Source organism: Pseudophryne corroboree, chromosome 4, assembly GCF_028390025.1.
Source record: "Pseudophryne corroboree isolate aPseCor3 chromosome 4, aPseCor3.hap2, whole genome shotgun sequence".
Classification (NCBI taxonomy): Eukaryota; Metazoa; Chordata; class Amphibia; order Anura; family Myobatrachidae; genus Pseudophryne; species Pseudophryne corroboree.
In genome coordinates this window covers 448,320,072-448,338,643 of record NC_086447.1, presented here as the reverse complement: position 1 = coordinate 448,338,643, position 18,572 = coordinate 448,320,072, and the positions used below count along the sequence as shown (strand labels likewise).

Genomic DNA, 18,572 nt, shown 5'->3' with positions numbered 1-18,572 from the left:
TCCACTGTCGCGTCCATAAAGCTCTTCTGGCCGAAATGGACATAGCACTTACCCGTGATGCCAGTGTGCATATATCCCTCTGTGCATCACGCATATAAAGAAATGCATCCTTTATTTGTTCTAACGACAGTAAAATATTGTCCCTGTCCAGGGTATCAATATTTTCAATCAGGGACTCTGACCAAACTACCCCCGCACTGCCCATCCAGGCAGTCGCTACAGCTGGTCGTAGTATAACACCTGCATGTGTGTATATACTTTTTTGGATATTTTCCATCCTCCTATCTGATGGATCTTTAAGTGCGGCCGTCTCAGGAGAGGGTAACGCCACTTGTTTAGATAAGCGTGTTAGCGCCTTGTCCACCCTAGGAGGTGTTTCCCAGCGCTCCCTAACCTCTGGCGGGAAAGGGTATAATGCCAATAATTTCTTTGAAATTATCAGCTTTTTATCAGGGGCAACCCACGCTTCATTACACACGTCATTTAGTTCTTCTGATTCAGGAAAAACTATAGTAGTTTTTTTCATACCCCACATAATACCCTGTTTAGTGGTACCTGTAGTATCAGCTAAATGTAACGCCTCCTTCATTGCCAAAATCATATAACGTGTGGCCCTACTGGAAAATACGGTTGCTTCGTCACCGTCACCACTGGAGTCATCGCCTGTGTCTGGGTCTGTTTCGACCGACTGAGGCAAAGGGCGTTTCACAGCCCCTGACGGTGTTTGAGTCGCCTGGACAGGCACTAATTGATTGTCCGGCCGTCTCATGTCGTCAAACGACTGCTTTAGCGTGTTGACACTATCCCGTAGTTCCATAAATAAAGGCATCCATTCTGGTGTCGACTCCCTAGGGGGTGACATCCTCATATTTGGCAATTGCTCCGCCTCCACACCAATATCGTCCTCATACATGTCGACACACACGTACCGACACACAGCAGACACACCGGGAATGCTCCTAACGAAGACAGGACCCACTAGCCCTTTGGGGAGACAGAGGGAGAGTTTGCCAGCACACACCAAAAGCGCTATATATATATCAGGGATAGCCTTATAATAAGTGCTCCCTTATAGCTGCTTTGTTATATCAAAATATCGCCATAAATGTGCCCCCCCCTCTCTGTTTTACCCTGTTTCTGTAGTGCAGTGCAGGGGAGAGACTTGGGAGCCGTCCTGACCAGCGGAGCTGTGAGAGGAAATGGCGCCGTGTGCTGAGGAGATAGGCCCCGCCCCTTTTCCGGCGGGCTCGTCTCCCGCTATTTAGAAAATTTAGGCAGGGGTTAAATATCTCCATATAGCCTCTAGGGCTATATGTGAGGTATTTTTAGCCTTTATAGGTACTCATTTTGCCTCCCAGGGCGCCCCCCTCCCAGCGCCCTGCACCCTCAGTGACTGCCGTGTGAAGTGTGCTGAGAGGAAAATGGCGCACAGCTGCAGTGCTGTGCGCTACCTTTAGAAGACTGCAGGAGTCTTCAGCCGCCGATTCTGGACCTCTTCTGATTTCAGCATCTGCAAGGGGGCCGGCGGCGTGGCTCCGGTGACCATCCAGGCTGTACCTGTGATCGTCCCTCTGGAGCTTGATGTCCAGTAGCCAAGAAACCAATCCATCCTGCACGCAGGTGAGTTGATTCCTTCTCCCCTCAGTCCCTCGCTGCAGTGATCCTGTTGCCAGCAGGAATCACTGTAAAATAAAAAACCTAGCTAAACTTTTTCTAAGCAGCTCTTTAGGAGAGCCACCTAGATTGCACCCTTCTCGGCCGGGCACAAAATCTAACTGGAGTCTGGAGGAGGGTCATAGGGGGAGGAGCCAGTGCACACCACCTGATCGGAAAAAGCTTTACTTTTTGTGCCCTGTCTCCTGCGGAGCCGCTATTCCCCATGGTCCTTTCAGGAACCCCAGCATCCACTAGGACGATAGAGAAATTGAGAATCCAGCCGTGTTGCTGTGACACCTTCAGCGAAAGTGACACGCTGTTCAACAACTGCTCTTTTGATCTCGCCCTTATTAGGAGATCGCTTGCGTAGGAGCACCATTATTTCCGCCAATTACCCTGAAATTGGTAATGACAATCCTGTACCGCAATTGTCAGGTACGCCTGATGGGGTGGATAAATGGTAACATGAAGCTATGCAGCCTTTATGTTTAGATACACCATCAAATCCCCCCCTTCCAGGCTGGCGATGATCGCTCTGAGCGATTCCACTTTAAATTTGAACCTTTTCCCGTATAGGTTCAGAGATTTTAATTTTAAAAATAGGTCTGACCGAACCGTACGGTTTCGGGACTACAGCCAAGGTTGAGTCATATCGCCTTCCTTGTTGCAGGAGGGGAACCCTGAGCACCACCTGTTGGAGATACAATGTGTGAATTGTTTTTACAAAGAGTCGGTATGATTGGAACAGTGTGAACTACAGAGAGGCATTGCGACAGTCATTCATACCGACTCTTTGTAAAAACAATTCTGGCCCAATCCTGGGAATTAATTGTCTTATAAGCTTTTGAATAAGCGAAGTGATAATCCATGAGGTGAATATTACCCAATACCGTTCTGGTAATGTGTCCACTTATTGAAGATTTATATGCTGATTATCTGTATTGAAGTCTCTTGATTGCAAAGCCCCTGATGAAGTCCGAGGGACGAAACGCGTTGGTTTTTGAGACAACTATTGCGTTCTTCAAGAGTCACCGCTATATGACTAAGAATGGAACATTGCTTTTAATCATCTCGTGTATAAAGTGTTATTGAATGTAATTGAACAATTTTATGTATTGTATCTTTAAAAGGAAATAAAATCCCTTTTTAAAATAACAATTAAGGATACTATTTACACTGCTATATACCAGAGCACTAGTACAAGCTCCTTTGGGAAACCGTCTTCTATATATATATATATATATATATATATATATATATACACACACACATATACATATATATATATATATATATATATATATATATATATATATATATATACACACATACATACATACATACATACATACACACACATATATACTAGGGTCAATACCATGGTATCCTTATCTAGGGTTTCAATCTCCGCTGATAAGGTATCTGTCCACGCTGCTACAGCGCTATAAACCCATGCCGACACAATCGCCGGTCTGAGTAGTGTACCAGAATGTGTGTAAATGAACCTCAAAGTACTTTTACTGCACACTATCTGCAGGATCCCTGAGGATAGCTGTTAAGTCAGCGCTACCTTTTGGGTAAACGTGACAAAGCTTTGTCCACCCTAGGGGAAGATTCCCATCGTATCCTGGCCCTAGTAGGGAAAGGATACTCCCTGAGAATTCTTTTTGGGAAGCTGCAGCTTCATGTCTGGAGATTCCAGCTCTTTTTCTTCATGAGAGGAGCGAAATTTACCTCCGCTTTCTTCCCCTTAAACATGTGTACCCTCGTGTCAGGGACAGATGAGTCATCAGTGATATGCAAAACATCTTTTATTACAATAATCATATATTGAATACTTTTCTGCCAGTTTTGGCTGTAACTTTGCATTATCGTAGTCGACATTGGAGTCAGACTCCGTGTCGATATCAGTGTCTATTATTTTGGATAGTGAGCATTGTGAGACTCTGAAGGTCTCTGCGACATAGGGACAGACCTGTGTAGATTCACTGTCTGTTCTCTAATCTTTTGTGCAATAAATTTACCTCAGCACTTTATTTCACATATCCAATCAGGTGTTGGCGTTGTCGACGGAGACACCACTCACACACACATTTGCTCCATCTCCTCCTTAGGAGAGCCTTTTACGTCAGACATGTCGACACACACGTACCGACACACCACACACTTAGGGAATGCTCATCTGAAGATAATTCCCCCACAAGGCCCTTTGGAAAAACAGAGAGAGAATATGCCAGCACACACCCCAGCGCTATATGACCCAGGAAAAAACACAGCAATTTAATGTTTACCCAGTAGCGCTGTTATTATCTGCGCCAAATTATGTGCCCCCCCCTTTCCTTCTTTAAAACCCTCTCTTCTACCGTGGTATAAGCAGGGGAGAGTCCGGGGAGCTTCCTCTCAGCGGTGCTGTGGAGAAAAACATGGCGCTGGTGAGTGCTGAGGGAGAAGCCCCGCCCCCTCGACGGCAGGCTTCTGTCCCGCTAAAAGTGTAAAATTGGCGGGGGCTCATGCATATATACAGTGTCCAGCTGTATATATGCTCCTTTTGCCAAATAAGAGGTTTATATTGCTGCCCAGGGTCTCTTGACCTGGCACAATACCTCTGTAGCTTTTTGTTGAGGCGGGATGCCATCATGTCTACTTGTGGCAGTTCCCACCGACTTGCAATCTGCGTGAAGACTTCTTGATGAAGTCCCCACTCTCCCGGGTGGAGGTCGTGTCTGCTGAGGAAGTCTGCTTCCCAGTTGTCCACTCCCGGAATGAACACTGCTGACAGTGCACTTACGTGATTCTCCGCCCAGCGAAGAATCCTGGTGGCTTCCGCCATCGCCACCCTGCTCCTTGTGCCGCCTTGGCGGTTTACATGAGCCACTGCAGTGATGTTTTCTGACTGAATCGGCACCGGTCGGTCGCGAAGCAGGGTCTCCGCTTGTCTTAGGGCGTTGTATATGGCCCTTAGTTCCAGGATGTTGATGTGAAGACAAGTCTCCTGACTTGACCACAGATCTTGGAAATTTCTTCCCTGTGTGACTGCTCCCCACCCTCGGAGGCTTGCGTCCGTGGTCACCAGGATCCAGTCCTGAATGCCGAATCTGCGGCCCTCGAGAAGGTGAGCACTCTGCAGCCACCACAGGAGAGATACTCTGGCCCTGGGGGACAGGGTGATCAGCCGATGCATCAGTAGATGTGATCCGGACCACTTGTCCAACAGATCCCACTGAAAGGTCCTCGCATGGAACCTGCCGAAGGGAATGGCCTCGTATGATGCCACCCTCTTTCCCAGGACTCGCGTGCAGTGATGCAGACACTTGTTTTGGTTTTAATAGGTCTCTGACCAGTGTCATGAGCTCCTGAGCCTTCTCCATCGGGAGATAAACCCTCTTCTGGTCTGTGTCCAGAATCATGCCCAGGAAGGGCAGACGAGTCGTAGGAATCAACTGCGACTTTGGAATATTTAGAATCCAGCCGTGCTGCTGTAACACTTCCCGAGAGCGTGCTACGCTAATCAGCAACTGCTCTCTGGACCTCGCCTTTATGAGGAGATCGTCCAAGTATGGGATAATTGTGACCCCTTGCTTTCGCAGGAGCACCATCATTTCCGCCATTACCTTGGTAAATATTCTCGGTGCCGTGGAGAGACCAAACGGCACGTCTGGAATTGGTAATGACAATCATGTACCACAAATCTGAGGTACGCCTGATGAGGTGGATAAATGGGGACACGAAGGTAAGCATCCTTTATGTCCAGAGACACCATAAAATCCCCCACTTCCAGGCTTGCGATGACCGCTCTGAGCGATTCCATCTTGAACTTGAACCTTTTCAGGTATATGTTCAGGGATTTTAAATTCAATATGGGTCTAACCGAACCGTCCGGTTTCGGTACCACAAACATGGTCAAATAGTAACCCCTTCCCTGTTGAAGGAGGAGAACCTTGACCACCACCTGCTGTAGATACAATTTGTGAATTGCAGCTAACACTATTTCCCTCTCTAAGGGCGAAGCGGGCAGGGCCGATTTGAGGTAACGGTGAGGGGGCATCTCTTCGAATTCCAGCTTGTATCCCTGGGACACAATCTCTATAGCCCATGGATCCACCTGGGAGTGAACCCACTTGTGGCTGAAATTTCGGAGACGCGCCCCCACCGGGCCTGGCTCTGCCTGTGGAGCCCCAGCGTCATGCGGTGGATTTAGTGGAAGCCGGGGAGGACTTCTGTTCCTGGGAACTAGCTGTATTGTGCAGCTTCTTTCCTCTACCCCTGCCTCTGGCAAGAAAGGACGCACCTCGTACTTTCTTGCCTTTTTGTGATCGAAAGGACTGTATTTGGTAATACGGTGCTTTCTTAGGTTGTGAGGGAATATATGGCAAAAAATTAGACTTTCCAGCCGTAGCTGTGGAAACCAGGTCCGAGAGACCGTCCCCAAACAATTCCTCACCCTTGTAAGGTAAAACCTCCATGTGCCTTTTTGAGTCGGCATCGCCTGTCCATTGCAGAGTCCACAGGACCCTTCTGGCAGAAAATAAGAATTTACTTACCGATAATTCTATTTCTCGGAGTCCGTAGTGGATGCTGGGGTTCCTGAAAGGACCATGGGGAATAGCGGCTCCGCAGGAGACAGGGCACAAAAAGTAAAGCTTTAGGATCAGGTGGTGTGCACTGGCTCCTCCCCCTATGACCCTCCTCCAAGCCTCAGTTAGGATACTGTGCCCGGACGAGCGTACACAATAAGGAAGGATTTTGAATCCCGGGTAAGACTCATACCAGCCACACCAATCACACTGTACAACCTGTGATCTGAACCCAGTTAACAGTATGATAACAGCGGAGCCTCTGAAAAGATGGCTCACAACAATAATAACCCGATTTTTGTAACTATGTACAAGTAATGCAGATAATCCGCACTTGGGATGGGCGCCCAGCATCCACTACGGACTCCGAGAAATAGAATTATCGGTAAGTAAATTCTTATTTTCTCTATCGTCCTAGTGGATGCTGGGGTTCCTGAAAGGACCATGGGGATTATACCAAAGCTCCCAAACGGGCGGGAGAGTGCGGATGACTCTGCAGCACCGAATGAGAGAACTCCAGGTCCTCCTTAGCCAGGGTATCAAATTTGTAGGATTTTACAAACGTGTTTGCCCCTGACTAAATAGCCGCTCGGCAAAGTTGTAAAGCCGAGACCCCTCGGGCAGCCGCCCAAGATGAGCCCACCTTCCTTGTGGAATGGGCATTTACATATTTTGGCTGTGGCAGGCCTGCCACAGAATGTGCAAGCTGAATTGTATTACACATCCAACTAGCAATAGTCTGCTTAGAAGCAAGAGCACCCAGTTTGTTGGGTGCATACAGGATAACAGCAAGTCAGTTTTCCTGACTCCAGCCGTCCTGGAACCTATACTTTCAGGGCCCTGACAACATCCAGCAACTTGGAGTCCTCCAAGTCCCTAGTAGGCGCAAGGCACCACAATAAGCTGGTTCAGGTGAAACACTGACACCACCTTAGGGAGAGAACTGGGGACGAGTCCGCAGCTCTGCCCTGTCCGAATGGACAAACAGATATGGGCTTTTTTGAGAAAAAAAACCCACCAATTTGACACTCGCCTGGCCCAGGCCAGGGCCAAGAGCATGGTCACTTTTCATGTGAGATGCTTCAAATCCACAGATTTGACTGGTTTTAAAACAATGTGATTTGAGGAATCCCAGAACTACGTTGAGATCCCACAGTGCCACTGGAGGCACAAAAGGGGGTTGTATATGCAATACTCCCTTGACAAACTTCTGGACTTCAGGAACTGAAGCCAATTCTTTCTGGAAGAAAATCGACAGGGCCGAAATTTGAACCTTAATGGGCCCCAATTTGAGGCCCATAGACACTCCTGTTTGCAGGAAATGCAGGAATCGACCGAGTTGAAATTTCTTCGTGGGGCCTTCCTGGCCTCACACCACGCAACATATTTTCGCCACATGTGGTGATAATGTTGTGCGGTCACCTCCTTCCTGGCTTTGACCAGGGTAGGAATGACCTCTTCCGGAATGCCTTTTTCCCTTAGGATCCGGCGTTCCACCGCCATGCCGTCAAACGCAGCTGCGGTAAGTCTTGGAACAGACATGGTACTTGCTGAAGCAAGTCCCTTCTTAGCGGCAGAGGCCATAAGTCCTCTGTGAGCATCTCTTGAAGTTCCGGGTACCAAGTCCTTCTTGGCCAATCCGGAGCCATGAGTATAGTTCTTACTCCTCTACGTCTTATAATTCTCAGTACCTTAGGTATGAGAAGCAGAGGAGGGAACACATACACCGACTGGTACACCCACGGTGTTACCAGAACGTCCACAGCTATTGCCTGAGGGTCTCTTGACCTGGCGCAATACCTGTCCCGTTTTTTGTTCAGACGGGACGCCATCATGTCCACCTTTGGTATTTCCCAACGGTTCACAATCATGTGGAAAAACTTCCCGATGAAGTTTCCACTCTCCCGGGTGGAGGTCGTGCCTGCTGAGGAAGTCTGCTTCCCAGTTTCCACTCCCGGAATGAAACACTGCTGACAGTGCTATCACATGATTTTCCGCCCAGCGAAAAGTCCTTGCAGTTTTTGCCATTGCCCTCCTGCTTCTTGTGCCGCCCTGTCTGTTTACGTGGGCGACTGCCGTGATGTTTTTCCCACTGGATCAATACCGGCTGACCTTGAAGCAGAGGTCTTGCTAAGCTTAGAGCATTATAAATTTACCCTTAGCTCCAGTATATTTATGTGGAGAAAAGTCTCCAGACTTGATCACACTCCCTGGAAATTTTTTCCTTGTGTGACTGCTCCCCAGCCTCTCGGGCTGGCCTCCGTGGTCACCAGCATCCAATCCTGAATGCCGAATCTGCGGCCCTCTAGAAGATGAGCACTCTGTAACCACCACAGGAGAGACACCCTTGTCCTTGGATATAGGGTTATCCGCTGATGCATCTGAAGATGCGATCCGGACCATTTGTCCAGCAGATCCCACTGAAAAGTTCTTGCGTGAAATCTGCCGAATGGAATTGCTTCGTAGGAAGCCACCATTTTTACCAGGACCCTTGTGCAATGATGCACTGACACTTTTCCTGGTTTTAGGAGGTTCTTGACTAGCTCGGATAACTCCCTGGCTTTCTCTTCCGGGAGAAACACCTTTTTCTGGACTGTGTCCAGAATCATCCCTAGGCACAGCAGACGTGTCGTCAGGATCAGCTGCGATTTTGGAATATTTAGAATCCATCCGTGCTGTTGTAGCAGTATCCGAGATAGTGCTACTCCGACCTCCAACTGTTCCCTGGACTTTGCCCTTATCAGGAGATCGTCCAAGTAAGGGGTAATTAAGACGCCTTTTCTTCGAAGAAGAATCATTTCGGCCATTACCTTGGTAAAGACCCGGGGTGCCGTGGACAATCCAAACGGCAGCGTCTGAAACTGACAGTGACAGTTCTATACCACGAACCTGAGGTACCCTTAGTGAGAAGGGCAAATTTGGGACATGGAGGTAAGCATCCCTGATGTCCCGGGACACTATATAGTCCCCTTCTTCCTGGTTCGTTATCACTGCTCTGAGTGACTCCATCTTGATTTGAACCTTTGTAAGTGTTCACATTTTTTTAGATTTAGAATAGGTCTCACCTAGCCTTCTGGCTTCAGTACCACAATATAGTGTGGAATAATACCCCTTTCCTTGTTGTAGGAGGGGTAATTTGATTATCACCTGCTGGGAATACAGCTTGTGAATTTTTTCCCATACTGCCTCCTTGTCGGAGGGATACCTTGGTAAAGCAGACTTCAGGAGCCTGCGAGGGGGAAACGTTTCGACATTCCAATCTGTACCCCTGGGATACTACTTGTAGGATCCAGGGGTCCTGTACGGTCCCAGCGTCATGCTGAGAGCTTGGCAGAAGCGGTGGAAGGCTTCTGTTCCTGGGAATGGGCTGCCTGCTGCAGTCTTCTTCCCTTTCCTCTATCCCTGGGCAAATATGACTCTTATAGGGACGAAAGGACTGAGGCTGAAAAGACGGTGTCTTTTTCTGCAGAGATGTGACTTAGGGTAAAAACGGTGGATTTTCCAGCAGTTGCCGTGGCCACCAGGTCCGATGGACCGACCCCAAATAACTCCTCTTCCTTTATACGGCAATACACCTTTGTGCCGTTTGGAATCTGCATCACCTGACCACTGTCGTGTCCATAAACATCTTCTGGCAGATATGGACATCGCACTTACTCTTGATGCCAGAGTGCAAATATCCCTCTGTGCATCTCGCATATATAGAAATGCATCCTTTAAATGCTCTATAGTCAATAAAATACTGTCCCTGTCAAGGGTATCAATATTTTTAGTCAGGGAATCCGACCAAGCCACCCCAGCTCTGCACATCCAGGCTGAGGCGATCGCTGGTCGCAGTATAACACCAGTATGTGTGTATATACTTTTATATGATATTTTCCAGCCTCCTGTCAGCTGGTCCTTGAGGACGGCCCTATCTATAGACGGTACCGCCACTTGTTTTGATAAGCGTGTGAGCGCCTTATCCACCCTAAGGGGTGTTTCCCAACGCGCCCTAACTTCTGACGGGAAAGGGTATACCGCCAATAATTTTCTATCGGGGGGAACCCACGCATCATCACACACTTCATTTAATTTATCTGATTCAGGAAAAACTACAGGTAGTTTTTTCACATCCCACATAATACCCTCTTTTGTGGTACTTGTAGTATCAGAAATATGTAACACCTCCTTCATTGCCCTTAACGTGTGGCCCTAATAAGGAATACGTTTGTTTATTCACCGTCGACACTGGATTCAGTGTCCGTGTCTGTGTCGACCGACTAAGGTAAACGGGCGTTTTAAAACCCCTGACGGTGTTTTTGAGACGTCTGGACCGGTACTAATTGTTTGTCGGCCGTCTCATGTCGTCAACCGACCTTGCAGCGTGTTGACATTATCACGTAATTCCCTAAATAAGCCATCCATTCCGGTGTCGACTCCCTAGAGAGTGACATCACCATTACAGGCAATTGCTCCGCCTCCTCACCAACATCGTCCTCATACATGTCGACACACACGTACCGACACACAGCACACACACAGGGAATGCTCTGATAGAGGACAGGACCCACTAGCCCTTTGGAGAGACAGAGGGAGAGTTTGCCAGCACACACCAAAAAACGCTATAATTATATAGGGACAACCTTATATAAGTGTTTTCCCTTATAGCATCTTTTTATATATTTCTAACGCCAAATTAGTGCCCCCCCTCTCTGTTTTAACCCTGTTTCTGTAGTGCAGTGCAGGGGAGGGGAGAGCCTGGGAGCCTTCCCTCCAGCCTTTCTGTGAGGGAAAATGGCGCGGTGTGCTGAGGAGATAGGCCCCGCCCCTTTTTCGGCGGGCTCGTCTCCCGCTCTTCAACGGATTCTGGCAGGGGTTAAATATCTCCATATAGCCCCCGGAGGCTATATGTGAGGTATTTTTTGCCAAAAAATAGGTTTACATTGCCTCCCAGGGCGCCCCCCTCCCAGCGCCCTGCACCCTCAGTGACTGCCGTGTGAAGTGTGCCGAGAGCAATGGCGCACAGCTGCAGTGCTGTGCGCTACCTTAAGAAGACTGAGGAGTCTTCTGCCGCCGATTCTGGACCTTCTTCTCTTTTCAGCATCTGCAAGGGGGCCGGCGGCGAGGCACCGGTGACCATCCAGGCTGTACCTGTGATCGTCCCTCTGGAGCTAATGTCCAGTAGCCAAAGAAGCCAATCCATCCTGCACGCAGGTGAGTTCACTTCTTCTCCCCTAAGTCCCTCGTTGCAGTGATCCTGTTGCCAGCAGGACTCACTGTAAAATAAAAAACCTAAGCTAAACTTTTCTAAGCAGCTCTTTAGGAGAGCCACCTAGATTGCACCCTTCTCGGCCGGGCACAAAAATCTAACTGAGGCTTGGAGGAGGGTCATAGGGGGAGGAGCCAGTGCACACCACCTGATCCTAAAGCTTTACTTTTTGTGCCCTGTCTCCTGCGGAGCCGCTATTCCCCATGGTCCTTTCAGGAACCCCAGCATCCACTAGGACGATAGAGAAATAGACATTGCATTTATTCTAGAGCCCAGTAGGCTAATGTCTCTTTGAGCATCTCTCATATATAGGACAGCGTCTTTTATATGCCCCAGGGTCAGTACTATAGTATCCTTGTCCAAGGTATCAAGTTCCTCAGATAAGGTATCTGTCCATGCTGCTACAGCACTACACATCTAGGCCGACGCAATCGCCGTCCTTAGTAGGGTACCTGAATGTGTATAAATGGACTTCAGGATACCCTCTTGCTTTCTATCCGCAGCATCTTTTAGGGTGGCCGTATCCTGTGACGGTAGGGATACCCACTTGGATAAGAGTGTTAAAGCTTTGTCTACCCTAGGGGAGGATTCCCAGCGTAGCCTATCCGTTGGCGGGAAAGGATACGCCATAAGCATCCGTTTGGAAATCTGCAGTTTTCTATCTGGAGATTCCCAAGCCTTTTCACAGAACTCATTTAACTCATGTGACGGGGGAAAGGTCACCTCTTGCCTTTTTTCCCCATACATATAAACCCTCTTGTCAGGGACTGGGGTTTCCTCTGTGATGTGCAACACATCTTTCATTGCTATAATCATGTAACGGATAGCTTTAGCCATTTTTGGCTGTAACTTTGCATCATTGCCATCGACACTGGAGTCAGAATCCGTGTCGATATCTGTGTCAACAATTTGGGATAGTGGGCGCTTCTGAGACCCTGACGGCCTCTTCAACATAGGATCAGGCATGTGCTGAGACCCCGTCTGTCCCAAAGCTTCAGTTTTTTCCAACCTTTTATGCAAGGAAGTGACATTATCATTTAAAACCTTCCACATATCCATCCAATCGGGTGTCGGCGCCGACCCCACATTCATTTGTTCCCGCTCTGTTTCCACATAGCCTTCCTCGTCAAACATGCCGACACAAGCGTACCGACACCACACACACAGGGGATGCTCTATTTGAAGACAGTTCCCCCACAAGGCCTTTTGGAGAGACAGAGAGAGAGAGTATGCCAGCACACACCCCAGCGCTATATGTCCCAGGAATCACACAGTAACTTAGTGTTAACCCAGTAGCTGCTGTATATACTGTTTTTGCGCCAAATTTATGTCTCCCCCCCCCCTCTCTTTTTACCCTCTTCTACCGTGTTTCTGCAGGGGAGAGCCTGGGGTGCTTCCTCTCAGCGGAGCTGTGGAGAGAAAATGGCGCTGGTGAGTGCTGAGGAAGAAGCCTCAGCGGTGGGCTTCTGTCCCGCGTTTCTGTGTAAAAAATATGGCGGGGCCCCATGCATATATACAGTGCCCAACTGTATATATGCCCACTTTTGCCAAGAGGTCTCTAATTGCTGCCCAGGGCGCCCCCCCCCCCCCTGCGCCCTGCACCCTACAGTGACCGGAGTGTGTGGGTTTAGTGTGGGAGCAATGGCGCACAGCTGCAGTGCTGTGCGCTACCTCATATGAAGACTGGAGTCTTCTGCCGCCGATTTCGAAGTCTTCTTGCTTCTGACACCGGCTTCTGTCTCTGTGAGGGGGACGGCGGCGCGGTTTCGGGATCGGACGACCAAGGGTGCGATCCTGTGTACGATCCCTCTGGAGCTAATGGTGTCCAGTAGCCTAAGAAGCAGGACCTATCTTCAGTGAGTAGGGCTGCTTCTCTCCCCTTAGTCCCACTTAGCAGAGAGTCTGTTGCCAGCAGATCTCTCTGAAAATAAAAAAAACCTAACAAAATACTTTCTTTTTAGCAAGCTCAGGAGAGCTCACTAAGTAGCACCCAGCTCGTCCGGGCACAGATTCAAACTGGGGTCTGGAGGAAGGACATAGAGGGAGGAGCCAGAGCACACCAGTATCCAAATTCTTTCTTAAAGTGCCCTGTCTCCTGCGGAGCCCGTCTATTCCCCATGGTCCTTACGGAGTCCCCAGCATCCACTAGGACGTTAGAGAAATTCACATTAGCACTTAAAACATTCCACATATCCACCCAGTCAGGTGTCGGTGTTGCCGACGGAGACACCACATTCATCTGCTCCACCTCCTCACCAGGAAAGCCTTCCGCCTCAGACATGCCGACACACGCGTACCGACACACCACACACTCAGGGAATCATCTTATCTGAAGACAGTTCCCCCACAAGGCCCTTTGGAGAGACAGAGAGAGAGTATGCCAGCACACACCCAGCGCCAATGACCCAGGAAAAAACACAATGTTTACCCAGATAGCGCTGGTATAATGTATTTTGCGTCAAATTATGTGCCCCCCCACACCTTCTTTAAAACCCTCTTCCACCGTGGTAAGCAGGGGAGAGTCCGGGGAGCTTCCTCTCAGCGGTGTGCTGTGGAGAAAATGGCGCTGGTGAGTGCTGAGGAACAAGCTCCGCCCCCTCAGCGGCGGGCTTCGGTCCCGCTGAAAATTTTCAAAACTGGCAGGGGCTCTCTTATATACAGTGCCCAGGCTGTATAATACCTTTATTTGCCAGGATGGAGGTCCTTATTGCTGCCCAGGGCGCCCCCCCCCCTGCGCCCTGCACCCTTACAGTGACTGCCGTGTGTGTGCTGTGTGGGAGCAATGGCGCACAGCGTTACCGCTGTGCGTTACCTCAATGAAGAACTGAAGTCTTCTGACGCCTCTGAAGTCTTCTTTCTTCACATACTCACACGGCTTCTATCTTCCGGCTCTGCGAGGAGGACGACGGCGCGGCTCTGGGACGAACGGCGAGGGTGAGACCTGCGTTCCGTTCCCTCTGGAGCTAATGGTGTCCAGTAGCCTAAGAAACAAAGCCTAACCTTAAAGTAGGTCTGTTTCTCTCCCCTCGATGCAGGGAGTCTGTTGCCAGCAGGCTCCCTGAAAATAAAAAAACCTAACAAAATACTTTCTTTTCAGGAAACTGAGGAGAGCTCCCTGTAATGCACCCAGTCTCCTCTGGGCACAGTAACAAACTGAGGTCTGGAGGAGGGGCATAGAGGGAGGAGCCAGTGCACACCCATACCTAAAGTTCTTTCTTAGTGCCCATCTCTCCTGCGGAGCCCGTCTATCCCCATGGTCCTTACGGAGTCCACAGCATCCTTTAGGACGTAAGAGAAATTAACATATTTGCATCCCTAGACGGCTAGCACCAGCGGGGGTGACAATTCTTTACAAAGCATCCTGAAGTGCGAGGAAATGTGCGCAAAGTCAATACTTTCTGAATCCAAACGGGAGTTGGATGCCCATACTAGGACTTTAGAAGAGTTTAACAGTTTTATGCGGATAGCGCCTGTCTGGTAGCCACATGAGCAATTTGCATGGGCGCCCAAACATAATCCTAACAATTGTTTGGGCGCTTACACTTTCCCATTTAGACGGGTAAAATAAACACCCAAAACAATTAAATCGCCTCCTTAAATGCTTAGTGCCACTTTATTAGATACAACTTTTTAGTTCAGGCTGACCACAGAACAGCCCGAATTCTGCTTGGTATGGAATCAACATGGTTCTGGAAACATCCTTAAAGATTGAGGTCCATGTTGACATGACAGAATCAAAAAATTGCTGCAGGTAAATTGGCTGCGCTCTCCCATTTTGGCCACATGCCATACGTAGTTCTACTGGACTGATACCTAGTGACTGGAGGCCATTGGACTACACTGACCCCATTCTTAGATCTGTGAAACTAGCTTGAAATTACGTGTTTTGTGACGTGTTATCCTACTGGCACAAAAAGATACATGTCAATAACATTGCTCAGATGAGTTGTGGCATTGAAATAATGCACAGTTGGTATTAAAAGTGCCTAATGTGTGCTGAGAAGATATTCCCCACACCATTTCACCATCAGGTTTGAACAGAGCACATAAGACCTTTACACCAAATTCTAACCCTGCTATATGCAGGTCATAACAGATTGACATTTTACAGACCAGGCAAATTTTTTCCAGTCTTCAGCTGTCCAATGCTGGTAAACCCATGCCCAACGTAACCAGTTCTCTATTTTTTGCAAACATGAGTGTGACCAAGTATGGTCTTCTGCTGCTGTAGCCCATTCCCTCTAAGGTTCATCATGCTGTGTTTAGGGAGATGCTCCTCTGAAGACCACTATTGTATTCGTTAAAAGTACTGCTGCTTAATTGTACGTTTTTGCACAACACCCTCTAAAACGCTACTATTTGTTGTGTGCAAAACCACACAGAATCAGCATGTTCCCAGAAAACTACCCTGTCTGGCACCAACAATAATTCCACAGTTTATAAGTTAGCCAACATTTCTTTCTCATTCTAGTCTGCACAACTAAACCTTTTGACCATGCATGTATACTTTTGTGTATCAAGTTGCTAGCACATGACTGGTAGGTTAGGTATTAGCATTAACAAGAAGGTACATGGAATATTTTCTGCAACCAGAGGAAAATTAATAAAAAGATGAATTTCTTTTAGTAACAAAATCAAAGCATACCAGACACAGAGGATCTATTTACAAACTAGTTAACAGCCTGGCAAAATGATGGAACAATGAAATGGTATTTTCAGCGGCTGCAGCTGTGCGCGGATAACGGAGCAATACTATCTGTCGGAAGCCGGCACACAAAACACTTAAATTTCTACCACATAGGTGAGGAGCAGCATGAGCCTTATATAGTATAGGATTTGCACTTAAATTAATTATATATTAAGCCTCAACAACCAGATACATACTAGGTTAACTAATATGCGCAAAAAAAATAAATGCTGCCTGGTTCCTATGGTGGAGTAAACTTTTTTTTTTTTTTTAAACCGTGCAATTTAAAAAAAATAACACTTCGGGGCAGATTCAATTAGTCCTGATCTATTAGATTGTGTTACTACCATGGCACAGTAAGCGCCAAAGGATGCACTAAATTCTTCTTTTGGGGCTTACTGCGCAGTGTAACCCATAGATTTCATGCACTTAGCTCGGAATCTATGTGTTAATCCACATTAGCAACTAATTTACCATGCAGGGAAAATGCCTAATGAAAAGCAACTAATTTACCATGTGGCTAAATGAATCTGTCCGTGTGTCACTTAAGGAATAAAATGTTCCCTGTCTACCATGTGAACTTCATGCAGACCTCTTATGCGCCATGTTAAATATCAATAGAAAACACTTACCAACTTGACAGCCTCCTGAGCAGCCTCTTTCGTACAAAATGTAACAAAAGCATAGCCCCTATTTAAACCAGTTAAAGGATCCATCATTAAACGAAGATCCCAAATTGATCCAGCCTTTTCAAATAATGGAACAAGCTCATCTTCAAACAGGTCTCTAGGGATCTTACCTACAAATATCTAAAATAAGAAATGAACACTAGTTAAAAAAAATGGATGGAAAACAAGAAAACACTTACATAGAATACAACTTTATATTTTTACCTCTGTGCCAACAGAAGGCTGTTGCGCTGAGTGGACTGTGCTTGGCGGTGGGCCACCATATTTCCTTTGACCAGTTGTCACATCTAAAGTATATCCTGTTCTTTCTAGAAGGGCCTAAAATTAATAATATAAGTGTTTACTACGTTTCTACCATCCAACGGTACAAAACCCAATTCCTACATGAATCTAGGATTTCAATATTGAAAATAAGAATTAACTCACCGGTAATTCTATTTCTCGTAGTCCGTAGTGGATGCTGGGGACTCCGTAAGGACCATGGGGAATAGCAGCTCCGCAGGAGACTGGGCACAACTAAGAAAGATTTAGGACTACCTGGTGTGCACTGGCTCCTCCCCTCTATGCCCCTCCTCCAGACCTCAGTTAGGAAACTGTGCCCGGAAGAGCCGACACAATAAGGAAAGGATTTTGGAATCCCGGGTAAGACTCATACCAGCCACACCAATCACACCGTACAACTCGTGATACTATACCCAGTGAACAGTATGAACAACAACTGAGCCTCTCAAACAATAACCCTTTAGTTAGGCAATAACTATATACAAGTATTGTAGACAATCCGCACTTGGGATGGGCGCCCAGCATCCACTACGGACTACGAGAAATAGAATTACCGGTGAGTAAATTCTTATTTTCTCTGACGTCCTAGTGGATGCTGGGGACTCTGTAAGAACCATGGGGATTATACCAAAGCTCCCAAACGGGCGGGAGAGTGCGGAAGACTCTGCAGCACCGAATGAGCAACCTCAAGGTCCTCCTCAGCCAGGGTATCAAACTTGTAGAATTTAGCAAATGTGTTTGAACCCGACCAAGTAGCAGCTCGGCAAAGTTGTAAAGCCGAGACCCCTCGGGCAGCCGCCCAAGAAGAGCCCACTTTCCTCGTGGAATGGGCTTTTACAGATTTAGGATGCGGCAGTCCAGCCGCAGAATGTGCAAGTTGAATCGTACTACAGATCCAGCGAGCAATAGACTGCTTTGAAGCAGGAGCACCCAGCTTGTTGGGCGCAATAGCGAGTCAGTTTTCCTGACTCCAGCCGTCCTGGAAACATAGATTTTCAGGGCCCTGACTACGTCCAGTAACTTGGAATCCTCCAAGTCCTTAGTAGCCGCAGGCACCACAATAGGTTGGTTCAAATGAAAAGCTGATACCACCTTAGGAAGAAATTGGGGACGAGTCCTCAATTCCGCCCTATCCATATGGAAAAATCAGATAAGGGCTTTTACATGACAAAGCCGCCAATTCTGACACACGCCTGGCCGAAGCCAAGGCCAACAGCATGACCACTTTCCACGTGAGATATTTTAGTTCCACGGTTTTAAGTGGCTCAAACCAATGTGACTTAAGGAAATTCAACACCACGTTGAGATCCCAAGGTGCCACTGGAGGCACAAAAGGGGGCTGAATATGCAGCACTCCTTTAACAAACGTCTGAACTTCAGGCAGTGAAGCCAGTTCTTTTTGGAAGAAAATCGACAGAGCCGAAATCTGGACC

General features: G+C 47.8%; 1 protein-coding gene across 9 annotated transcripts in view; it reads right to left on the bottom strand.

The window, feature by feature from the left end:
- Positions 1 to 18,572, bottom strand: part of SYNCRIP (synaptotagmin binding cytoplasmic RNA interacting protein) — a 165,415-nt gene that overhangs the window by 81,299 nt on the left and 65,544 nt on the right. For all 9 annotated transcript variants that reach the window (XM_063916953.1, XM_063916954.1, XM_063916955.1 and 6 more), the window contains 2 exons: positions 17,062 to 17,175; positions 16,801 to 16,977 (listed from right to left, as the gene is read on the bottom strand). In XM_063916953.1, the coding sequence (XP_063773023.1) occupies positions 16,801 to 16,977; positions 17,062 to 17,175 (291 nt within the window). The remainder of the gene's footprint in view (positions 1 to 16,800; positions 16,978 to 17,061; positions 17,176 to 18,572) is intronic.